This window comes from Pristiophorus japonicus, chromosome 19, assembly GCF_044704955.1.
Source record: "Pristiophorus japonicus isolate sPriJap1 chromosome 19, sPriJap1.hap1, whole genome shotgun sequence".
NCBI classification, from domain to species: domain Eukaryota; kingdom Metazoa; phylum Chordata; class Chondrichthyes; family Pristiophoridae; genus Pristiophorus; species Pristiophorus japonicus.
The window spans coordinates 94,492,591-94,513,102 of NC_091995.1; the positions used below are offsets into that span (position 1 = coordinate 94,492,591).

General features: G+C 54.5%; 1 protein-coding gene across 1 annotated transcript; it reads left to right on the top strand.

Annotated features, from left to right (window-relative positions):
- Positions 1–9,799: 9,799 nt before the first annotated feature.
- Positions 9,800–19,036, top strand: LOC139230537 (ATP-sensitive inward rectifier potassium channel 11-like). Its single transcript, XM_070862372.1, has 2 exons — positions 9,800–9,855; positions 17,839–19,036. The coding sequence occupies exon 2, from the start codon at positions 17,856–17,858 to the stop codon at positions 19,026–19,028; it is 1,173 nt and encodes a 390-aa protein (XP_070718473.1). The 5' UTR covers positions 9,800–9,855; positions 17,839–17,855; the 3' UTR covers positions 19,029–19,036.
- The last annotated feature ends 1,476 nt before the right edge of the window (positions 19,037–20,512 follow it).

The following is a 20,512-nucleotide window of genomic DNA, read 5'->3' on the forward strand; positions in this document are numbered from 1 at the left end:
GATAGGGAGAGTTGTAGAGGCTGGAGGAGGTTACAGAGATAAGGAGAGTTGTAAGGCTGGAGGAGGTCACAGAGATAGGGAGGGATGTAGAACTGGAGGAGGTCACAGAGATAGTGAGAGGTGTAGGGCTGGAGGAGGTTACAAAAATAGGCAGGGGTGTAGAGGCTGGAGGGGGCTACAGAGATAGGAAGGGTTGTAGGGGCTGGAGGAGGTTACAGAGATAGGGAGGGGTGTAGGGCTGGAGGAGGTTACAGAGATAGGGAGGGGTGTAGGGGCTGGTGGAGGTTACAGAGATAGGGAGGGTGTAAGGCTGGAGGAGGTTACAGAGATATGGAGGGGTGAAGGAGCTGGAGGAGGTCACAGAGATAGGGAGGGGTGTAGGGCTGGAGGAGATTACAGAGATAGGGAGGGGTGTAGAGACAGGAGGAGGTTATAGAGATAGGAAGGGGTGTAGGGCTGGAGGAGGTTACAGAGATAGGGAGGGGTGTAGGGGCTGGAGGATGTTACAGAGATAGGGAGGGGTGTAGGGGCTGGAGGAGGTTACAGAGATAGGGAGGGGTGTAGGGGCTGGAGGAGGTTACAGAGATAGGGAGGGGTGTAGGGGCTGGAGGAGGTTACAGAGATAGGGAGGTGTGTAGGGGCTGGAGGAAGTTACAGAGATAGGGAGGGGTCTAGGACTGGAGGAGGTTACAGAGATAGGGAGTGGTGTAGGACTGGAGGAGGTTACATAGATAGGGAGGGGTGTAGGGGCTGGAGGATGTTACAGAGATAGGGTGGGGTGTAGGGGCTGGAGGAGGTTACAGAGATAGGGCGGGGTGTAGGGGCTGGTGGAGGTTACAGAGATAGGGCGGGGTGTAGGGGCTGGAGGAGGTTACAGAGATAGGGAGGGGTGTCGTGGCTGGAGGAGGTTACAGAGATAGGGCGGGGTGTAGGGGCTGGTGGAGGTTACAGAGATAGGGAGGGGTGTAGAGGCTGGAGGAGGTTACAGAGATATGGAGGGGTGTAGGGGCTGGAGGAGGTTACAGAGATAGGGAGGGGTGTAGGGGCTGGAGGAGGTTACAGAGATAGGAAGGGGTGTAGGGCTGGAGGAGGTTACAGAGATAGGGAGGGGTGTAGGGGCTAGAGGAGGTTACAGAGATAGGGAGGGGTGTAGGGGCTGGAGGAGGTTACAGAGATAGGGAGGGGTGTAGGGGCTGGAGGAGGTTACAGAGATAGGGAGGGGTCTAGGACTGGAGGAGGTTACAGAGATAGGGAGGGGTGTAGGACTGGAGGAGGTTACAGAGATAGGGAGGAGTGTAGGACTGAAGGAGGTTACAGAGATAGGGAGGGGTGTTGGGGCTGGAGGTGGTTACAGAGATAGGGAGGGGTGTAGGGACTGGAGGAGGTTACAGAGATAGGGAGGGGTGTAGGGGCTGGAGGAGGTTACAGAGATAGGGAGGGGTGTAGGACTGGAGGAGGTTACAGAGATAGGGAGGGGTGTCGGGGCTGGAGGTGGTTACAGAGATAGGGAGGGGTGTAGGGGTTGGAGGAGGTTACAGAGATAGGGAGGGGTGTAGGGGCTGGAGGAGGTTACAGAGATAGGGCGGGGTGTAGGGGCTGGAGGAGGTTACAGAGATAGGGAGGGGTGTCGGGGCTGGAGGTGGTTACAGAGATAGGGAGGGGTGTAGAGGTTGGAGGTGGTTACAGAGATAGGGAGGGGTGTAGGAGCTGGAGGAGGTTACAGAGATAGGGAGGGGTGTAGGAGCTGGAGTTGGTTACAGAGCTAGGGAGGGGTGTAGGGGTTGGAGGAGGTTACAGAGATAGGGAGGGGTGTAGGAGCTGGAGGAGATTACAGAGATAGGGAGCGGTGTCAGGGCTGGAGGTGGTTACAGAGATAGGGAGGGGTGTAGGGGCTGGAGGAGGTTACAGAGATAGGGAGGGGTGTAGGAGCTGGAGGAGGTTACAGAGATAGGGAGGGGTGTAGGAGCTGGAGGAGGTTACAGAGATAGGGCGGGGTGTAGGTGCTGGAGGAGGTTACAGAGATAGGGAGGGGTGTAGGAGCTGGAGGAGGTTACAGAGATAGGGCGGGGTGTAGGGGCTGGAGGAGGTTACAGAGATAGGGAGGGGTGTAGGGGTTGGAGGAGGTTACAGAGATAGGGAGGGGTGTAGGAGCTGGAGGAGGTTACAGAGATAGGGAGGGGTGTAGGAGCTGGAGGAGGTTACAGAGATAGGGAGGGGTGTAGGAGCTGGAGGAGGTTACAGAGATAGGGAGGGGTGTAGGAGCTGGAGGAGGTTACAGAGATAGGGAGGGGTGTAGGGGTTGGAGGAGGTTACAGAGATAGGGAGGGGTGTAGGAGCTGGAGGAGGTTACAGAGCTAGGGAGGGGTGTAGGAGCTGGAGGAGGTTACAGAGATAGGGAGCAAATGTTGATCTTGATTACAACTAATCACTATCCACTGACTCCACTCCTCTACTGGGACGATCAAACGTGTAGGCATCAGAGCGGGGAATAAGGGCCACAGATTTAATGTAATTGGCAAAAGAACCAGAGCGGGAGAGGAGCAGAATATTTTCCACGCAGCGAGTTGTTGTGTTCAGGAACGCTCTGCCTGAAAGGGCGGTGGAAGCCGATTCAATGGTAACTTTCAAAAGGAAATTGGATAAATAGTTGATGGGGAATAATGTGGAGGGCTATGGGGAAAGAGCGGGGTGGGGGGGGAGTGGGACTGATTGGATCGCTCTGTCACAGAGTCGGCACAGGCTCGATGGGCCGAATGGCCTCCCGTGCTGTGTGGTTCGACGATTGCTTGAAATCAGGCCAGCCTCTGATGTCACTGTGGCCGAATAGTCACTCGAATAGCCCAGGCTCGGCAGTAAAGAGCAGCTGATTGGCTGGAGCACCACAGGGCAGCCAGTGACCTGAGCTCAGCGAAGATTCAGTGGAGGCAGGTTCTCAATCTTTCCCCCGCCCCCCCTGCGGGCGTTAAACTGACGTTGCAAATTGTTGTCTCGGTATTAAAACCACCTGATCTTCCTCTCCATTAACCTCAAATTGAAAATCTACCCCAGTGCTTCCAGTATAGAAAAGTGAAAAGCAACAGTTTCGTAAAGGAAAAAAAAGATATTTGCATTTTGTATAGCTTATTTGTTTCTATTACCTTATGAAAGAAAGAAAGACAGACTTGCATTTATATAGCACCTTTCACTACCACCGGACGTCTCAAAGCGCTTTACAGCCAATGAAATATAGTTACTGTTGTAATGTGGGAAACGCGGCAGTCAATTCGCGCACAGCAAGCTCCCACACACAGCAATGTGATAATGACCCAGATAATCTGTTTTAGTGATGTTAATTGAGGGATAAATATTGGCCCCAGGACACCGGGGAGAACTCCCCCTGCTCTTCTTCGCAATAGTGCCACGGGATCTTTTACATTCACCTGAGAGGGCAGACGGGGCCTCGGTTTAACGTCTCATCCGAAAGACAGCACCTCCGACAGTGCAGCGCTCCCTCAGTCATAGGCAGTCCCTCGCAATCGAGGAAGACTTGCTTCCACTCCTGAAGTGAGTGCTTTGGTGGCTGAACAGTCCAATACGAGAGCCACAGTCCCTGTCACAGGTGGGACAGACAGTGGTTGAGGGAAGGGGAGGGTGGGACTGGTTTGCCGCACGCTCCTTCCGCTGCCTGCGCTTGGTCTCTGCACGCTCTCGGCGACGAGACTCGAGGTGCTCAGCGCCCTCCCGGATGCACTTCCTCCACTTAGGGCGGTCTTTGGCCAGGGACTCCCAGGTGACAGTGGGGATGTTGCACTTTATCAGGGAGGCTTTGAGGGTGTCCTTGTAACGTTTCCTTTGCCCACCTGGGGCTCGTTTGCCGTGAAGGAGTTCCGAGTAGAGCGCTTGCTTTGGGAGTCTTGTGTCCGGCAGGCGAACTATGTGGCCCGCCCAACGTAGCTGGTCGAGTGTGGTCAGTGCTTCAATGCTGGGGATGTTAGCCTGGATGAGGACACTGATGTTAGTGCGCCTGTCCTCCCAGGGGATTTGTAGAATCTTGCGGAGACAACTTGAGGTGTCTGCTGTACATGGTCCATGTCTCTGAACCATACAGGAGGGCGGGTATTACTACAGTCCTGTAGACCATGAGCTTGGTGGCAGTTTTGAGGGCCTGGTCTTCAAACAATTTTTTCCTCAGGTGGCTGAAGGCTCCCTCAGTACTGCCCCTCCGACAGTGCGCCGCTCCCTCAGTACTGCCCCTCCGACAGTGTGGCGCTCCCTCAGTACTGCCCCTCCAACAATGCATCGCTTCCTCACTACTGCCCCTCTGACAGTGCTGCGCTCCCTCAGTACTGACCCTCCGACAGTGCGGCGCTCCCTCAGTACTGCCCCTCCGACAATGCGTCGCTCCCTCAGTACTATCCCTCCAACACTGCGGCGCTCCCTCAGTACTGCCCCTCCGACAGTGCGGCGCTCCCTCAGTACTGCCCCTCCGACAGTGCGGCGCTCCCTCAGTACTGCACCTCCGACAGTGCGGCGCTCCCTCAGTACTGCCCCTCCGACAGTGCGGCGCTCCCTCAGTACTGCCCCTCCGACAGTGCGGCGCTCCCTCAGTACTGCCCCTCCGACAGTGCGGCGCTCCCTCAATACTGCCCTCCGACAGTGAGGCACTCCCTCAGCACTGCCCCTCCAACAATGCAGCGCTCCCTCGTACTGCCCCTCCGACAGTGTGGCGCTCCCTCAGTACTGCCCCTCCGACAATGCGGCGCTCCCTCAGTACTGCCCCTCCGACAGTGCGGCGCTCCCTCAGTACTGCCCCTCCGATAGTGCGGCGCTCCCTCAGTACTGCCCCTCCGACAGTGCGGCGCTCCCTCAGTACTCCCCCTCCGACAATGCGTCGCTCCCTCAGTACTATCACTCCAACACTGCGGCGCTCCCTCAGTACTGCCCCTCCGACAGTGCGGCGCTCCCTCAGTACTGCCCCTCCGACAGTGCGACGTTCCCTCAGTACTATTACTCCAACACTGCGGCGCTCCCTCAGTACTGCCCCTCCGACAATGCGTCGCTCCCTCAGTACTATCACTCCAACACTGCGGCGCTCCCTCAGTACTGCCCCTCCGACAGTGCGGCACTCCCTCAGTACTGCCCCTCCGACAGTGTGGCGCTCCCTCAGTACTGCCCCTCCGACAATGCGGCGCTCCCTCAGTACTGCCCCTCCGACAATGCGGCGCTCCCTCACTACTGCCCCTCCGACAGTGCGGCGCTCCCTCAGTACTGCCCCTCCGACAGTGCGGCGCTCCCTCAGTACTGCCCCTCCGACAGTGCGGCGCTCCCTCAGTACTGCACCTCCGACAGTGCGGCGCTCCCTCAGTACTGCCCCTCCGACAGTGCGGCGCTCCCTCAGTACTGCCCCTCCGACAGTGCGGCGCTCCCTCAGTACTGCCCCTCCGACAGTGCGGCGCTCCCTCAATACTGCCCTCCGACAGTGAGGCACTCCCTCAGCACTGCCCCTCCAACAATGCAGCGCTCCCTCGTACTGCCCCTCCGACAGTGTGGCACTCCCTCAGTACTGCCCCTCCGACAATGCGGCGCTCCCTCAGTACTGCCCCTCCGACAATGCGTCGCTCCCTCAGTACTATCACTCCAACACTGCGGCGCTCCCTCAGTACTGCCCCTCCGACAATGCGTCGCTCCCTCAGTACTATCACTCCAACACTGCGGCGCTCCCTCAGTACTGCCCCTCCGACAGTGCGGCGCTCCCTCAGTACTGCTCCTTCGACAGTGCGGCGCTCCCTCGACACTGCACCTCCGACAGTGCAGCGCTCCCTCAGCACTGCCCCTCCGACAGTGTGGCGCTCCCTCAGTACTGCCCCTCCGCTAATGCGGCGCTCCCTCAGTACTGCCCCTCCGACAATGCGGCGCTCCCTCAGTACTGCCCCTCCGACAGTGCGGCGCTCCCTCAGTACTGCCCCTCCGACAGTGCGGCGCTCCCTCAGTACTGCCCCTCCGACAGTGCGGCGCTCCCTCAGTACTGCACCTCCGACAGTGCGGCGCTCCCTCAGTACTGCCCCTCCGACAGTGCGGCGCCCCCTCAGTACTGCCCCTCCGACAGTGCGGCGCTCCCTCAATACTGCCCTCTGACAGTGAGGCACTCCCTCAGCACTGCCTCTCCAACAATGCAGCGCTCCCTCAGTTCTGCCCCTCCGACAGTGCGACATTCCCTCAGTACTGCTCCTCCGACAGTGCAGCGCTCCCTCAACACTGCCCCTCCGACCATGCAGCGCTCCCTCAGTACTGCCCCTCCAACAGTGCGGCGCTCCCTCAGCACTGCCCCTCCGACAGTGCAGCGCTCCCTCAGCACTGCCCCTCTGACAGTTTGGCGATCCCTCAGTACTGCCCCTCCGATAGTGCGGCACTCCCTCAGTACTGCACTGGAGATTTATGTGCTGAAGTCTCTGGAGTGGGACTTGAACCCAGAACCTATGACTCAGAGGTGAGAGTGCTGCCCACTGAGCCACAGCTGATACTATGGTCTTAAAGGGGCATGCTAAATTATATACACCTGTACTTTGGCAGGAGAATAGTACTTTGTGTGTTACATGTTACAATTACGGGAATTGTAGCATCATGTAATGTTCTTGGGTAAATTAATCCCGAGGGCTGGGCTAATAATCCAGAGACATGAGTTCAAATCCCACCACGGCAGCCATGGTGACCATGGGCCCAAGTATCGGCTGTCCCGCAGAACCGCGCACCTCCAAGAGCCCCGCCTATTTTGTAGAATTAAAAGCGCACCTAAAACTTACCTTGCGGTTCTCGGTGTTCAGCAGGCCTGGTTGGCAGTCGGCGCAGCACAAGCATCTGAGGGGCGGAGCTACAGCCCTGAGCCGAAAAGAGTGACGGCAGCTGCGCGGGTGCACAGTGGAGTCTGCGCGCATGCGCAGTAGCTCCTGGCCCTCCCAGCGCGTCCTGTCTCCGGGCGACCCTACCCCTGGCCGGAGGGACGTCGCGATGTTCGTCGCCCCGATCCCAGGCCGAGTGGCCTGCCTGCCACACCATCCCTCGTCGCCAGCTATTTGGCAGGTTGTTGGAGGGCTGCCCGTGCTCCCAAACGGATAGGTGCTGCAGTAGATGATTAGAAACTTTTAATGTTTTATTTATTGATTGATTTTTTAAAAAAATTTATTTTTTTATTTTTTGATATTTTGATTTTTTGATTGATTGGGTTATTGATTTATTTATCATTTATTATTGATGATTGCTCTTTATTTCTAAAAGTGAAATGTTTAATGCTTTAGAAAATCCCCTAACTTCCCTTCCCCCCCACCGCCCCCCCCTCAAACCCTCTATCTCTGTCTACCTGCGCCTAATTTCTAAAGTGTGCGCAAGGTTTTTCTGAGCGTACAAAAGTCGACACTTACTCCGTTCTAAGTTAGTTTGGAGTAACTTTTCGCTGCCAAAACTTGCAAAACAGGCGTAAGTGGCTGGTCACGTCCCCTTTTGAAAAAAAAACGGAACTAAAACTAAACTAAACTAACTCATTAGAACTGGAGCAATCTAAATGCCGAGAATTGCGATTTCTAAGATACTCCATTCTAAACTAGTTACTCCAAAAAAATAGGAGCAACTCAGGCTGAAACTTGGGCCATATATGAAGCTAACGGATTGTCGTAAAAACCCATCTGGTTCACTGATGTCCTTTAGGGGAGGAAATCTGCCGCCCTTACCCGGTCTGGCCGATATGTGACTCCAGACCCACAGCAATGGGGTTGACTCTTAACTGCCCCTCTGGAATGGCGGTTCATCACCAACTTCTCGAGGGGCAATTAGGGATGGGCAATAAATGCCGGCCTTGCTGGTGACGCGCACATCCCGAGGATGAATAAAGAGCAAATAAAGCCGCATACTTTGACCTACTGTGAACAGAGCCACAGGACTTCTGTTAATGTATGACAGAGAAAAAGAAAGAAAGAGATACTTGCATTTATATAGCCCCTTCAGGACGTCCCAAAGAGCTTTCCAGCCAATGAAATACTTTTCTTTTTACAAGTGTAGTCTGTGTGGTAATGTCGGAAACACAAATCCAGGCAGTGACACAGTCCTGTGCTTCCTGGGACAAATAGATGAAAGCGTTATATAGTGATGGTGAACCATTCTTGCACACAGGTGCAACGACCCGAATCCGGAATCCTGACAACCGTAATTGTTCGAAAACCGGACATTTTTTTTTTACAAAAGCGCATTTCAGATCGGGCAGTCCGACCTTGCTGGATGACCCTTGATCCCCGACCCATGTGTGACCCGCCCCGACCTGACCTGACTCGCGCGCTGTTTTAAGGTCCGACTTGAAATCCGGAAAAATACAAAAAGCGGCACAGCCTCAGTCCCGAGGTGACCGGATTCGGGACGTTGTACCTGTGCCTCCAGAATGTCATGAAGAAATGAGTCCTAGAAATAGCTGAAGCTCCTTTCTGTCTGTATTTATCACCGTCAAAGAATGGAAGCAAATAGACTGAGACTGAGGATCAGTGAAGAAATCTAATATTTGGGTTACCACCAAGTCCCGCTCACCCATCACCCCCTGTGCTCGCTGCCCCGTGTCCTAACTCGCACCAAGTCCCACTCACCCATCACCCTCTGTGCTCGCTGCCCCGTGTCCTAACTCGCACTGAGTCCCGCTCACCCATCACCCCTTGTGCTCGCTGCCCCGTGTCCTAACTCGCACCCAGTCCCGCTCATCCATCACCCCCTGTGCTCGCTGCCCCATGTCCTAACTCGCACCGAGTCCCGCTCACCCATCACCCCCTGTGCTCGCTGCCCCGTGTCCTAACTCGCACCGAGTCCCGCTCACCCATCACCCCCTGTGCTCACTGCCCCATGTCCTAACTCGCACTAAGTCCCACTCACCCATCACCCCCTGTGCTCGCTGCCCTGTGTCTTAACTCGCACCGAGTCCCGCTCACCCATCACCCCTTGTGCTCGCTGCTCCATGTCATAACTCGCACCGAGTCCCGCTCACCCATCACCCCCTGTGCTCACTGCCCCATGTCCTAACTCGCACCAAGTCCCACTCACCCATCACCCACTGTGCTCGCTGCCCTGTGTCTTAACTCGCACCGAGTCCCGCTCATCCATCACCCCTTGTGCTCGCTGCTCCATGTCATAACTCGCACCGAGTCCCGCTCACCCATCACCCCCTGTGCTCACTGCCCCGTGTCCTAATTCGCACCAAGTCCCACTCACCCATCACCTCCTGTGCTCGCTGACCTACATTGGCTCCCGGTTAAGCAACGCCTCGATTTCAAGATTCTCATCCTCATTTTCAAATCCCTCCATGGCCCTCGCCCCTCCCTATCTGTGTAATCTCCTCCAGCCCCACAACCCCCAGAGATGTCTACAATTCTGCCCTCTTGAGCATCCCTGATTATAATCGCCCCACCATCGGTGGCCGTGCCTTCTGTTACCTGGGCCCCAAGCTCTGGAACTCCCTCCCTAAACCTCTCCGCCCCTCTACCTCTCTTTCCTCCTTTAAGACGCTCCTTAAAACCCACAGCTCACCTGCCCTAATTTCACCTTATGTGGCTCGGTGTCAAATTTATTTGTTTTAACTTAAAACATGTCTTGGGACGTTTTACTACGTTAAAGGCGCTAGATGAATACAAGTTGTTGTTGTTAGGGACTCTCCCTTTAAGGAGAATTCACTCTGCCACAGCTGCGTGGCCAAATAAAATTCTCCACTTGCCCTTAAGGTGTTCCCTTTAAGACCATACCCATCCCTTGTTCCCATGGGAATTGATGGATCAGCTGACTGCTTTTGTGTGAGCTCCTCACCAGCAGCAAACCTGTGTTCTTTGTACTTTTGGACCAATCTTTTACAAGCCGGTAAGGAATTAACCTTCCCTGACTCAGGTGAGGTCGGGGGAGGGTGGTGGGGGCCTCAAGCGAAAGGGTTGTTGAACCCGAGCTTCTAGAATCCAAACCGAGCGAATTACGCACAAGAGAGAAAGAGAGAGAAAGGTACAGAGGAACCCAGTCTTTAATCCCAGGGCTCTTGCGATCGAGGTCAGTGATGCTCGGGCTCGTGCGTCGGTCTTAGGAATAAAATGTCGACAAAATAAGACAAGGGAGATCGTGGCTATTTTGTTCTGAGCACCTTCTGTGTTTACTGAGGTGAGATTGAGTGGATCAGTGATGGCTGGGTTAAGAATTCAGCTCACATACATCCACAATTAGATCTTGCCGAGGGGCACTCAAACTCACTTTCAAATTTCAAACGTCATTTAATTCGCTGCATTGTTATTTTCTCCCACTGACCCCCAACCATTGTTTCTCGATCCTGAGAGAGGACCTTCCCCATTCTTTATCATCATCACAGGCAGTCCCTCGGAATCGAGGAAGACTTGCTTCCACTCTAAAAATGAGTCCTCAGGTGGCTGAACAGTCCAATACGAGAGCCACAGTCCCTGTCACAGGTGGGACAGACAGTGGTTGAGGGAAGGGGAGGGTGGGACTGGTTTGCCGCACGCTCCTTCCGCTGCCTGCGCTTGGTTTCTGCACGCTCTCGGCGACGAGACTCGAGGTGCTCAGCGCCCTCCCAGATGCACTTCCTCCACTTAGGGCGGACTGGTCTTTGGGCCCAGGGACTCCCAGGTGTCGGTGGGGGATGTTGCACTTTATCAGGGAGGCTTTGAGGGTGTCCCTTGTAACGTTTCCTCTGCCCACCTGGGGCTCGCTTGCCGTGAAGGAGTTCCGAGTAGCTCTCCATTCTTTAGCTCCTCGACTGACCACAGTTCCTGTGTGAGGGCATCAAAGGGTGAATTGCCGCACAATATATCCCCCCCGCCCCCCCCCCCTCCCCCGGCTCTCTTCATCGCCTTTACTGTCACTCCTTCTCCCACAGCACGCCGAGACTTCCTGCTTGCTATTCGGAGAGACACTGACACAGACACGGTTATTTAAAAAAAAATTCATTCACGGGATATGGGATGTCACCAGCAAAGCCGGTCTTTAGTGCCTGTCCCTAATTGCCAGGCCCCGCAACCCGAGAAGGTGGTGGTGAGCTGCCCTCTTGGATAAATGGCTTGCTAGGCCTTTTCTGAGGGTGAAAGAAAGAAAGAACGAAAGAAAGACTTGCATTTATATAGCGCCTTTCACCACCACCACCGGACGTCCCAAAGCGCTTTACAGCCAATGAAGTACTTTTGAAGTGTAGACACTGTTGTAATGTGGGAAACGCGGCAGCCAATTTGCGCACAGCAAGCTCCCACACACAGCGATGTGATAATGACCCAGATAATCTGTTTTTGTTATGAGGATTGAGAGATAAATATTGGCCCCAGGACACCGGGGATAACTCCCCCTGCTCTTCGAAATAGTGCCATGGGATTTTTTACGTCCACCTGAGAGGACAGATGGGACCTTGGTTTAATATCTCATCTGAAAGTCGGCACCTCCGACAGTGCGGCGCTCCCTCAGTACTGCCCCTCCGACAGTGCGGCGCTCCCTCAGTACTGCCCCTCCGACAGTGCGGCGCTACCTCAGCACTGCCCCTCCGACAGTGCGGCGCTCCCTCAGCACTGCCCCTCCGACAGTGCGGCACTCCCTCAGTACTGCCCCTCCGACAGTGCGGCGCTCCCTCAGCACTGCCCCTCCGACAGTGCGGCGCTCCCTCAGTACTGCCCCTCCGACACTGCGGCGCTCCCTCAGCACTGCCCCTCCGACAGTGCGGCGCTCCCTCAGCACTGCCCCTCCGACAGTGCGGCGCTCCCTCAGCACTGCCCCTCCGACAGTGCGGCGCTCCCTCAGCACTGCCCCTCCGACAGTGCGGCGCTCCCTCAGCACTGCCCCTCCGACAGTGCGGCGCTCCCTCAGTACTGCCCCTCCGACAGTGCGGCGCTCCCTCAGTACTGCCCCTCCGACAGTGCGGCGCTCCCTCAGTACTACACTGGGAGTGTCAGCCTAGATTAATGGTGCCCTTCACCATCGTGGGCCACCCTGAACTGTGTGAGAACATCTCCGCAGGTTGGGAGTATTAGCTGGAGCCACTGCAGCTTCCAGCGCGAGCCGACACAAATGTGCGACGGCTTCGAGGTGGGCAACTGGGTGACGTCATCAGGACCCAGGTCACCGTTTGGAGCGCGGGCAGGAGAATCGGCGGGGCCCTGGTACAGCAGAGGAGCGGGAAGGTCGTGGCGGACTTGCGCCGAGTGACCGGGGCGGAGGAGTGGTGAGGGACCGTGGCTGAGATTTGGTGGGTGATCGTGGCAGAGGTTCGGCGAATGTTTGGTGCGGAGGGAGACTGTGGCGGAGGTGTGGTGACTTTTTTTGTGGCGGAGGAGCGCTGAGAGATCGTGGCGGAGGTGCGGCGAATGGGGTTACGGGGCCCAGGAGCGGCGAGGGCCCAGGGGCAGTACGGGCCAGCCCGCACTGTGCGATACGTGCGCGCACTAGGTCCGTGCAGCAGAGCTGGTCTCCAGTCGTCCTGGTTAACCCTTGCCCCTGGACCAAGACCGAGCTCTGTCAAGCCCCGTGTGGTGGCTGGTGTGCAACGGTCACCACACGTTAAAAAAATCCATGTACAGGCATCTTCCAAGACCCCTCAATTGGAGTTCAGGACTGGAACATCGGGTCCTTCATTGAAACATCTGTGAACTCATGTGGAAGCAAGTCATCCTCGTTCGAGGAACCACCGATGATGATGATCTCAAGTCCCTGGAGTGGGGACTTGAACCCACAACGTTCTGACTCAGAGGCAAGGGTGCTACCCACTGAGCCACAGCTGACACTAAAGGGCATTATTAACATGGATAGAGGATTGGCTAACTAACAGAGAACAGAGAGTCGGGATAAATGGTTCATTCTCGGGTTGGCAATCTGTAACTAGTGGGGTGCCGCAGGGATCAGTGCTGGGACCCCAACTATTTACAATCTATATTAACGACTTGGAAGAAGGGACTGAGTGTAACGTAGCCAAGTTTGCTGACGATACAAAGATGGGAGGAAGGGTAATGTGTGAGCAGGATATAAAGAGGCTACAGGAGGACATAGACAGACTAAGTGAGTGGGAAAGAAATTTGGCAGATGGAGTATAATGTTGGAAAGTATGAGGTCATGCACTTTGGCAGAAAAAAAATCAAAGAGCACGTTATTATTTAAATGGAGAAAGATTGCAAAGTGCCGCAGTACAGCAGGACCTGGGGTACTTGTACATGAAACACAAAAGGATAGTATGCAGGTTCAGCAAGTGATCAGGAAGGCCAATGGAATCTTGGCCTTTATTGCAAAGGGGGATGGAGTATAAAAGCAGGGAAGTCTTGCTACAGTTATACAGGGTATTGGTGAGGCCACACCTGGAGTACTGCGTGCAGTTTTGGTTTCCATATTTACGAAAGGATATACTTGCTGTGGAGGCAGTTCAGAGAAGGTTCACTCGGTTGATTCCGGGGATGAGGGGGTTGACTTATGAGGAAAGGTTGAGTAGGTTGGGCCTCTACATATTGGAATTCAGAAGAATGAGAGGCGATCTTATCGAAACGTATAAGATTATGAGGGGGCTTGACAAGGTGGATGCAGAGAGGATGTTTCCACTGATAGGGGAGACTAGAACTAGAGGGCATGATCTTAGAATAAGGGGCTGACGATTTAGAACAGAGATGAGGAGGAATTTCTTCTCTCAGAGGGTTGTAAATCTGGAATTGTCTGCCTCAGAGAGCTGTGGAAGCTGGGACATTGAATAAATTTGACAGAAATAGACAGTTTTTTAAATGATAAGGGGTTATGGAGAGCGGGCGGGGAAGTGGAGCTGAGTCCATGATCAGATCAGCCATGATCTTATTGAATTGGAGAGCAGGCTCGAAGGGCCTTTTTGCCAAGTCCTATTTCTTATGTTTTATTAGTGAACCATGTCATGTATTCAACTGTCATTGTAACCCATGTATTAGCTGAGCCAAGTTGTGCACCTTGAGAACACTGACACAAGGGTGCGAACTTGTGGGAGACACTCCTAACCTGGACTTTCCGGTATAAAAGGGGAAGCTCTACTCACTGTCTGCCTCTTGGAGGTCTTGGTAATAAAGGTAATTGGCCACAGAGTGACCTTCTCTCAAGTATGGGCCTTGTGTGCATTTATACTGTATAGTAAGGACAAATCAAACCAGATGGGTCTTTATGATGATCTGGTAGCTTCATAGTCACTATTACTCATCCTAGTTTTTTTAAATTCCAGATGTATTCAATTGCATTTAAATTCCCCAGCTGCTGTGCTGGGATTTGAACACAGGCCTCCAGATCATTGGCCTCTGGTTTGCGAGTGCAGTAACATAACCATTGTGCTACCCTACCCCAATGCATGCACATGGCCCATGTGGGGTATTTTATATTGAAATGCAGCAGCGTTCCCAAGAATTCGACAGCTCCAATCTTCTCCCCTTCCCTCCTAACAGCAATAGCTCCTTTCTGGAGTGCTGGCCACCTCCAGTCTAGCTCCCAAATGGCCAATCTTTCAGCGCGAATTCCAGGCAGCGAGTGTTGTTGGGCTATTCACCCATGGCGTGCATCGCGGCGGCACCCAATCCTGTGCTCACCTGATGCCCGGGTCTGGGCTTTCCAGGGAACGGGGTCTGGATAATGTTCTGCAGTGGCTACGCCGGCAGATACTCCGCCCCCCCCCCCCCCCCCCGCCCTCGCCAGCCCGGCGTGCTCTGACCACAGCCCCGCGGGGACTTGCAGCTTCCGTACCTCATCGCTCGGCCCCACACGGGACTGAACCTTCGCCCCACACACCACAAGGGAAGCTTGCTCTTTTTTAAGAAAAAAATAAGTTTAATTGGATCTTTGGAAATGTATCTACATTTCCGACATTGCAACAGTGACTACACTTTAACACAAAGCACTCCGTTGGCTGTAAAGTGGCTTGGGATGTCTGTGAGGTCGTGGAAGGTGCTACACAAATGCAGTCTTTCTCTTTCATTTTTTTCTCTTTCTCCCTCGTTCCCTCTCTCCTTCTCCCTCCCTCCTGTTCTCTTGCTCCCTCACTCTCTTTCTCCCTCCCTCGCTCTCTTTCTCCCTCCCTCGCTCTCTTTCTCCCTCCCTCACTCACTTTTTCTCCCTTCTTCCTTCACTCACTCTTTCTCCCTCCCCCTCTCACTCTCTCTTTCTCCCTCCCTCACTTTCTCTTTCTCCCTCCCTCACTCTCTCTTTCTCCCTCCCTCCCTCACTCTCTCTTTCTCCCTCCCTCACTCTCTCTTTCTCCCTCCCTCACCCTCTCATTCTCCCTCCCTCACTCTCTTTCTCCCTCCCTCCCTCACTCTCTCATCCTCACTCTCTCATCCTCCCTCCCTCACTCTCTCTTTCTCCCTCCCTCACTCTCTCTCTCTCTCTCTCTCTTTCTCCCTTTCTCCCTCCCTCGCTCTCTTTCTCCCTCCCTCCCTCCCTCACTCTCTCTTTCTCCCTCCCTCCCTCACTCTCTTTCTCCCTCCCTCACTCACTCTCTCTTTCTCCTTCCCTTTCTCGCTCTCTCTCTTTCTCCCTCCGTCTCTCTCTCTCATTTTCACCTCCCTCTCTCTTTCTCACTCTTCTATCTTTCTTTCGCTCTTTCCTTATTTATCTTACATTAACAGAAGTCCTGTGGCAAACAGGATGACAAGGGTGACAGACGTGAGCTATTTGTGGGATTGAGCAGGATTAGCCTATCACGAGAATCTCCGCCATCTTACTTTGACACTGACCCAGGATATCACATGAGCATTATTTACAGAAATGTGTGTCAATGCAAAATAATAACATCAGCGTTTCGAATGATACCTGTCAGAAAATCCTGGCTACATTGATGAAAGCAGCACAATGTGTTTCTGTGCTTTTGAATTTTTAGCTACTGAAAGAAGAAAGAAAGAAAGACTTGCATTTCTATAGCGCCTTTCACGACCACCGAACGTCCCAAAGCGCTTTACAGCCAATGAAGTACTTTTGGAGTGTAGTCACTGTTGTAATGTAGGAAGCCAATTTGCGCACAGCAAGCACCCACAAACGGCAATGTGATAATGACCCAGATAATCCGTTTTTGTTAAATTGATTGAAGGATAAATATTGGCCCCAGGACACCGGGGATAACTCTCCTACTCTTCTTCAAAATAGTGCCATGGGATCTTTTACGTCCACCTGAGAGGGCAGTCGGGGCCTCGGTTTAATGTCTCATCCGAAAGACGGCACCTCTGACAGTGCAGCGCTCCCTCAGTACTGACCCTCCGACAATGCGGCGCTCCCTCAGTACTGACCCTCCGACAGCACGGCGCTCCCTCAGTACTGCCCCTCTGACAGTGCGGCGCTCCCTCAGTACTGCCCCTCTGACAGTGCGGCGCTCCCTCAGTACTGCCCCTCCGACAGTGCGGCGCTCCCTCAGTACTGCCCCTCTGACAGCACGGCGCTCCCTCAGTACTGCCCCTCTGACAGCACGGCGCTCCCTCAGTACTGCCCCTCTGACAGTGCGGCGCTCCCTCAGTACTGCCCCTCTGACAGCACGGCGCTCCCTCAGCACTGCCCCTCTGACAGTGCGGCGCTCCCTCAGTACTGCCCCTCCGACAATGCGGCGCTCCCTCAGTACTGCCCCCCTGACAGTGCGGCGCTCCCTCAGTACTGCCCCTCCGACAGCACGGCGCTCTCTCAGTACTGCCCCTCCGACAATGCGGCGCTCCCTCAGTACTGCCCCTCTGACAGTGCGGCGCTCCCTCAGTACTGCCCCTCTGATAGTGCGGCGCTCCCTCAGTACTGCCCCTCCGACAGTGCGGCGCTCCCTCAGTACTGCCCCTCTGACAGCTCGGTGCTCCCTCAGTACTGCCCCTCTGATAGTGCGGCGCTCCCTCAGTACTGCCCCTCTGACAGTGCGGCGCTCCCTCAGTACTGACCCTCTGACAGTGCGGCGCTCCCTCAACACTGGGAGTGTCAGCCTAGATTTATGTGCTCAAGTCCCGGGAGTGGGTCTTGAACCCACAACCTCCTGACTCAGAGGGGAGTGTGCTACCCACTGAGACACAGCTGATCCCTAATGACTCGAGTGGACAGCACGCTCGCCTCGGAGTCAGAAGGTTGTGGGTTCCGTTATGCTCATAATAAAGTAATGTAACTGAGTACTGTAGACATGAGTAAGTGTGACCTTAGCTCCTTTATTCAAACTCCAGAGTGTTGGTACAGCATGGGTGGCCTGCTTATATACAGTGCTCCCAAGGAATGCTGGGATCCCCTCTGGTGGCGATATAATACAGGTTACCGAGGATTGCGGGTTCAAGCCCCACCCCAGAGACTTGAGCACATAATCTAGACCCGGTGTCAGTACTGAGGGAGTGCCGCATTGTTGGAGGTGCCGTAAATGACCCAATAACAACAACAACTTATATTTATATAGTGCCTTTAACGTAGTAAAACATCCCAAGGCACTTCACAGGAGTATGATAAGAAAAAAAAATGTGTCACTGAGTCACTTAAGGAGAAATTAGGACAGGTGACCGAAAGCTTGGCCAAATACGTAGGTTTTAAGGAGCGTCTTGGAGGAGGAGAGAGAGAGGCGGAGAGGTTTAGGGGAGGGAGTTCCAGAGCTTGGGGCCCAGGCAACAGAAGGCACGGCCACCGATGGTGGAGCGATTATAATCAGGGATGCTCAAGGCTCAAGAGGGCAGAATTGGAGTAGCGCAGGCATCTCGGGGGGGTTGTGGGGCTGGAAGTGATTGCAGAGATAGGGAGGGGCGAGGGCCACGGAGGGATTTGGAAATGAGGATGAGAATTTTGAAACCCGGTAACTAGAATATAGAGGTTTTGACGCGCGCAGCACGGGGGCAAAGCGGTTAACCCTTGTCCATGTTGGTTATGGTCCCACAGGCTGCTGTGCGCGCACAATGCTGGCACGGAAGGGGATCATTCCAGACGAGTACTTGTTGACCCGGCTGGTGGAAGATGACGTCTCTCAGCCCCGTTACCGCGCCAAGTCGCGGAAAGCTCGCTTCGTCACCAAAGCCGGCGGCTGCAACGTGGCCCACAAGAACATCCGGGAGCAGGGGCGCTTCCTCCAGGACGTCTTCACCACCCTGGTGGACCTCAAGTGGCCTTACATGCTGGTGATCTTCACCATGTCGTTCCTGTGCAGCTGGATGCTGTTTGCGATGCTGTGGTGGCTCATCGCCTTCGCCCACGGCGACCTGGACCCCCGGCAGGACGGCCCCGTCCCCTGCATCACCAGCATCAGCTCCTTCACCTCCGCCTTCCTCTTCTCCATCGAGGTCCAGGTGACCATCGGCTTCGGCAGCCGCATGGTGACCGAGGAGTGCCCCCTGGCTATCACCGTCCTGATCGTCCAGAACATCCTGGGCCTCATCGTCAGCGCGGTCATGCTGGGCTGCATCTTCATGAAGACCGCCCAGGCCAACCGCAGGGCCGAGACCATCATCTTCAGCAAGTACGCCGTGATCGAGCAGCGGGACGGCAAATTGTGCTTCATGTTCCGGGTGGGGGACCTGAGGAAGAGCATGATCATCAGCGCCACCATCCAGATGCAGCTCGTCAAGAAGACCACCACAAAAGAAGGCGAGGTGGTCCCCATCGCTCAGATTGACATCCAGGTGGAGAATCCCGTGGGCATCAACGCCATCTTCCTGGTCTCCCCCCTCATCATCAGCCATGCCATCGACAAGAGCAGCCCGCTCTACGGCCTGTCGGCGGCGGGCCTCCAGCAAGGCGACCTGGAGGTGGTGGTCCTGCTGGAAGGCGTGGTGGAGACCACCGGCATCACCACCCAAGCGAGGACCTCCTATGTGCCCGAGGAGATACTTTGGGGCCGCCGGTTCGTGCCCATCGTGACCGAGGAGGACGGGAGGTACTCGGTCGATTATTCCAAGTTCGGCAACACTGTCCCGACCAACACCCCGCTTTGCAGCGCACGAGAACTCGAGATGCAGCGGGGAACCCAAAGCCACGGGCACAATGGTCCAAAGCCTCACATGAGTGCCCTGCAGAGAAGGGGTTTCTCCAAGACTATTAATGTCCCTGAAGCATGCATGGAATCATCTACATAAGAACATAAGAAATAGGAGCAGGAGTCGGCCATACGGCCCCTCGAGCCTGCTCCGCCATTCAATACGATCATGGCTGATCCGATCATGGACTCAGCTCCACTTCCCTGCCCGCCCCCTTATTCCCTTATCCCCTTATCGATTAAGAAACTGTCTATCTCTGTCTTAAATTTATTCAATGTCCCAGCTTCCACAGCTCTCTGAGGCAGTGAATTCCACAGATTTACAACCCTCTGAGAGAAGAAATTCCTCCTCATCTCAGTTTTAAATGGGCGGCCCCTTATTCTAAGATCGTGCCCTCTAGTTCTAGTCTCCCCCATCAGTGGAAACATCCTCTCTGCATCCACCTTGTCAAGCCCCCTCATAATCTTATACGTTTCGATAAGATCACCTCCCATTCTCCTGAATTCCAATGAGTAGAGGCCCAACCTCCTCAACCTTTCCTCATAAGCCAACCCCTTCATCCCCGGAATCAACCGAGTGAACCTTCTCTGAACTGCCTCCAAAGCAAGTATATCCTTTCGTAAATATATCTGTGCGTTTTCGGTCCACAGATTCACGAGCAGATATATAGTCACGCGAGGAGATAGGGTCAGGGTCAACATTCTTCCTCCCTGCACCTCCTCAGCTGAAAACATGCTGCTCTATCTCCCCTTGTCCTCACCACGTTGAAATCAAGTCTCCATCGGCACCTCCGCCTCATTTGGACATTAAGGGAATTGAAGGAGAATGGGATCAGATGGGAAGGTGGAATTGAGGTGGAAGATCAGCCATGATCTCATTGAATGGCAGAGCAGGCTCGAGGGGCCGAATGGCCGACTCCGGCTCCTCATTCTTATTCTTTCCAGGGCATTTAAAACTGTGAACCTCCACACCTTCCCTCAGTTTTGCTTTAGTAGGGTTTAAGTTTGTTCGCCACATTCTCCATTGAAACTGCCCTCCCCCCCCACCCTCGGCTGCCGATTTTACAACACGCGTCTGGGAGGCCCTCGTACATTTACATCGAATGTACGGCACAGAAACAGGCCACTGGGCCCCACCGCTCCGTGCCGGGGTTTATGCTCCACACCAGCCCCCTCCCATCCCGCTCCATCTCACCCCATCACCATATCCTTCTATTCCTTTCTCCCTCATGTCTTTAGCTAGCATCCTTCTTTCGGATGAGATGTTAAACCGAGGCCCCGTCTGCTCTCTCAGGTGGATGTAAAAGATCCCGCGGCCACTATTGGAAGAAGAGCAGGGGAGTTATCCCCGGTGTCCTGGGGCCAATATTTATCCCTCAACCCACATCACTAAAACAGATTATCTGGGTCATTATCACATTGCTGTGTGTGGGAGCTTGCTGTGCGCAAATTGGCTGCCGCGTTTCCCACATTACAACAGTGACTACACTCCAAAAGTACTTCATTGGCTGTGAAGCGCTTTGAGACATCTGGTGGTCGTGAAAGGCGCTATATAAACCCAAGTCTTTCTTTCTCTTTTTCTCT